Genomic DNA, 4,129 nt, shown 5'->3' with positions numbered 1-4,129 from the left:
TACTTGGGAGGCTGAGGCAGGAGACTCGCTTGAGCCCAGGAGTTGGAGGTTGCTGTGAGCTGTGATGTTATAGCACTCTACCCAGAGGGATAGCTTGAGGCTCTGTCTCAAAACCCCCCCCCCCAAAAAAAACCAATATATGTATCATAACACCACAATATGGTTTATCTTACAGCACTCGACTGCCAGTTTTTCTAAAATTCAAACTCGTGGAGACTAGTTGGTTATAGGACCATCACAAATGTTAACAGAAACAAGACACTAAAGCCAAGAGTTCTGCACAAATGCCTGTCATCTTCTGCACAAGAGCAAGCACATCAAGAACTGCAGTGCTTGGCCAGGGACAGTGGCTTAATGCCTGTAATCCTAGCACTCAGGGAGTCAGAGGTGGGTGGATTGCCTGAGCTTCCAGGTTGGAGATCAGTCTGAGCCAGAGCCAGACCTCGCCTGTAACAGTAGTTGGGCATTGTTGCAGGTGCCTGTAGTCCCAGTTACTTGGGAGGCTGAGGCAAGAGAATCACCTGAGCCCAAGAGTTTGAGGCTGCTGTGAGCTATGACTCCATGGCACTCTACCTTCCCCCTCAAAGAAAAATAACAACAAAAAACACTGCAGTGCTGTCTGATATATTCCTTACCTGGAACTTCTCCAACTCGAGGGTCACCAGAGCCTGAGCTTGAGCCAAAGGTGCATGGCAGCGTTCAATGCACTGGTGTACCTGCTGCATGGACGCCTGGCTGTCTTCACAGCAGTTGGCGCTGCACCGGAACATGAGGCCCTGGGAAGAGAGGGCAAGTGGGGTTAGGTTGGAAGGCCTTTGAGGACAGAGATGATCACCGAGCAGTCAGAAGACCTCCCTCTTCACCTTCTGCTGTCATGTTCCCTAAGAGTAGACTCCAGGACATCACAATTACGACCGGGGAAAATTTCCTCGGGGTCTTGCAGAGTGTCCCATGGCTCCTTACTGCTGGCTCACTGGCACTTGTTGCACGGATGGCTTGGTGGATAGGGAAGGTGGGGGGTGGGTGTCAGAGGACACGTTCTGAAAACCAGGTGCCTGGACCCTAGGGTTTAGTGGTGCATCCTACCAGAGGGCAGCCGACCCATTAATTAACGACTCAAGGAGCACTACGTGTTAAGAGAAAGCCACGATTGGGTGGGAAGCAGGACCAACACCACAAAACACGCAGAAGGTGCAGCAGAACCGCACGTAACCAACGCTGTGTGAAGCGGCGCAGCAGCAGCGGGCACGACCAGGCCAGTGAGAGCCTTCGCCTTTCGGCTTTCACCTGGGCCACCTTTTCTGTGCCTCAGGCTGCTCACCTAAGAAAGGGCCGTACCTGAGGCGAACCCCAGGGCTTCGGACTGCGGCACCTGGACGCCCCCGCCCCAGGCAGGATTGGGTGGGAATGGCCTTGCACACGGCGGGAGCGCACTGATTTCACTCTATGGGTCAGAGCTTCGAAACTCCATGTGAGGGGAGGGGTACCGCCGCGGCCACCCTCGGGACGCGCAGACCAGGTCTCCGGGGAGAGCGGCCGCAGGGCCAGACGTCGCGCGGCGGGCGAGGGAAGAGTCTGGCTCGGAAGCCGCTCAGGTACCTGCATCTTCCGGATATTCTCTCTCTCCAGACTCTTCACCATAGAGTCCACGGCCTCCTGCACCCGTACTTGCTGAACCTCCGCCATAACGACCCCGCGCTGCCCCGCGCCGGCGCCCACATGGACTCCGCGCAGGGCCCGCCCCCTCGCTGCCTCTCCCGCCCTCCCCGGGTCCACGCCGCCCCCTGGCGGCCGAGCGGAGCAACTGCATGCTGGGCGGCCGCGCTCGGCTCCCGCTGGGCTGAGGGCCTGGGGCTGGGCAGGTGCACCCCCTAGACTTGCCTGTCCGTCTTCCTCCCCTCCAGCCTTTCCTTCAAAGTCTTAAAACGTATTTAAGTGATTGAAATATAATTTAACAGCTCGATGCCCAGATCTTGGCTGTACAGCATGATGAGCTTTAAACAAACCATGTCCTTACCTTAGCGGTCTCCACTCTTTCTCCCCCATTTCCACCCCCCTGACTCCAGGATCTGTTTTCTGTCACTATAAACGACATTTTCCCTTTCAAGGATTTCATACATACGTGAGTATTCAATATGTACTCTTGTGACTGGCTTCTTTACTTAGCATGATGCTTTTGAGAGTGAGCCATGGTGTTGGTTCCTTTTCGTAGCTGAGTACAATTGTTGATGGGCATTTGGGACTTTTCCCTTTAGTCGTTGTTATAAATAAATCAGTGACATCCTGTGGATATCCTTGAGCAAGATCCTCTGTAGACACAGATTTTCTTTACTTTTGGGTAAATATGTAGAAAGGGAATTGTTGAAATACAGGTTAGTTGTATGTTGTGTTGTTTTGTTTTTTTGAGACAAGAGTCTCACTATGTTGCCCTTGGTAGAATGCCTTGGAGTTGTTGGAGCAACCTCCAACTCTTGGGCTTAAGCGATTCTCTTGCCTCAGCTTCCCAAGTAGCTGGGACTTCAGGGGCCCACCACAATGCCCGGTTATTTTTTGTTGCAGTTGTCATCGTTGTTTAGCTGGCCCCAGCCAGGTTCAAACTCGCCACTCTCAGGGTATGTGGCTGGCGCTGTAACCACTGTGCTATAGGCCACCAAGCCATATGCATTGATTTCTAATAAAAAAAATAAGCATCAAAGGCAAAGCAGGGGCTTCAGATATTCAATCAACAATGAAGCTTTTATGCCAGCAACATGGAACTGTTTCTGAATTCCTAGGACAGTTCTGTCTTGAATGCCTCATCCCCTCAACCCCCAACTTGACTCTCCTATGAATTCATTTATCAGACCAATACTGGACACCTGCTAGTATTGGCTACTGTGCTAGGAGCTGGGATACAGAGGGGTACATCAGTGAGAGGAAAAGGGGCAGATACAGGGGCAATGTTGGAAAAGAGGTGGCACAGGTTGGTAAGAAGGAAGTGAGCCACCAGAGGAACATTTTCTTTTTTTTTTTTTTTTTTTTCTCCCTCCCTCCACCCATTCCCCCGGAACATTTTCTTAGAGGACATAAGACTTGAATTAAGTCTTTGAATTGAATGAAATGAGCTGCCCCTGGCATTTGCTTGACACATGGGGTGAAGAGAATGCCATGCTAGGCATCCAGGATGCCACAAACAAAACAGAGTGGGAAAGATCTTGAAGCTTTGGGGAAGCCACAAGGTAATGTTGAATCTGGACCCTGGAATAGAATGGGGCCCTGTCATGGGAATTAGGCGTTAGCTGTCCTTAGGCACTAGATGGCAGGAGATCTCTAGTCTGAGGGCGGTGGGAAACTTGCCTCAACTCAAGGGTCCTTTCAGAAAGTTGTGCTCTTCCAGAACCAGGTCCTCCCTAGCTCCAGTGCTGGTAACTCCCCAGAAACCAGTGTTCAGGTCTCACTACAAGTGGCTCCAATAGCAGCTGGAAAGAGGGTGATGCCAGCTATTATACAATGTACTGCTGTAGATGCTTTACATGAGATTATCTCATTGTGTTTCCACAGGAGGTGGGTACTTTGCTATCCACTTTTCTCCCACTCAAGGCCAAAAACTGAGGCCTAAGATGAAGCCACTTGCCAAAGCTTGCATATTTAGGAACTGGTAGAGCTAGAATTCGATCCCTGATAGGCTGACTCCAGGCTGTAGAAAGTAGGAAGTATCTGTTGTTGACTGATTTAACATTTATACTTATGTCTCATATTCCACAGAAAATTCTTTCTTCTTTATAGCACAATATGAATGCCTCACTTTTTTTCTTTATTCCAGACATGCCAGACTGAATCTCTCCCACAGCTCCTACCTGTAGGAGCCATGTCAATCTTGCTAAATAAGTTTAAAAGTTCTTGAATAACACAGTCTTGTTAGTTTGTGTGTTAGTTTGTGTATACAGAATGAATGGTGCTTTAGTATATATGAAAAATGATTCCTGACTTCTTGTTAGCTTTGGAAACTAAGTGAGACTGTTCTTCCTCAGGGATTTAAAAAAGTCCCCATCAATCTTCCAAAAAAGTCTTGCCAGAGATTTGAGGAAATAAATTTAGACAGGGGAATGATTATGAAGTATGTAGATGATATTTTGATAGCCAATGAGAC

At 49.6% G+C, this 4,129-nt stretch overlaps 1 protein-coding gene across 1 annotated transcript in view; it reads right to left on the bottom strand.

The window, feature by feature from the left end:
- FAM136A (family with sequence similarity 136 member A) overlaps positions 1 to 1,747 on the bottom strand; it is a 3,500-nt gene extending 1,753 nt beyond the window's left edge. Inside the window, exons 1-2 of the mRNA XM_003793437.2 lie at positions 1,600 to 1,747; positions 636 to 776 (exon numbers count right to left, since the gene is read on the bottom strand). Coding sequence (XP_003793485.1) covers positions 636 to 776; positions 1,600 to 1,686 — 228 coding nt within the window. The 5' untranslated portion in view covers positions 1,687 to 1,747. The remainder of the gene's footprint in view (positions 1 to 635; positions 777 to 1,599) is intronic.
- Between the last annotated feature and the right edge of the window lie 2,382 nt (positions 1,748 to 4,129).

Source organism: Otolemur garnettii, unplaced genomic scaffold (genome assembly GCF_000181295.1).
Source record: "Otolemur garnettii isolate 467f Iridium unplaced genomic scaffold, OtoGar3 scaffold00068, whole genome shotgun sequence".
NCBI classification, from domain to species: Eukaryota; Metazoa; Chordata; class Mammalia; order Primates; family Galagidae; genus Otolemur; species Otolemur garnettii.
Note: the sequence above shows the minus strand (reverse complement) of the source record. Positions and strands in the feature narration are given on the sequence as shown.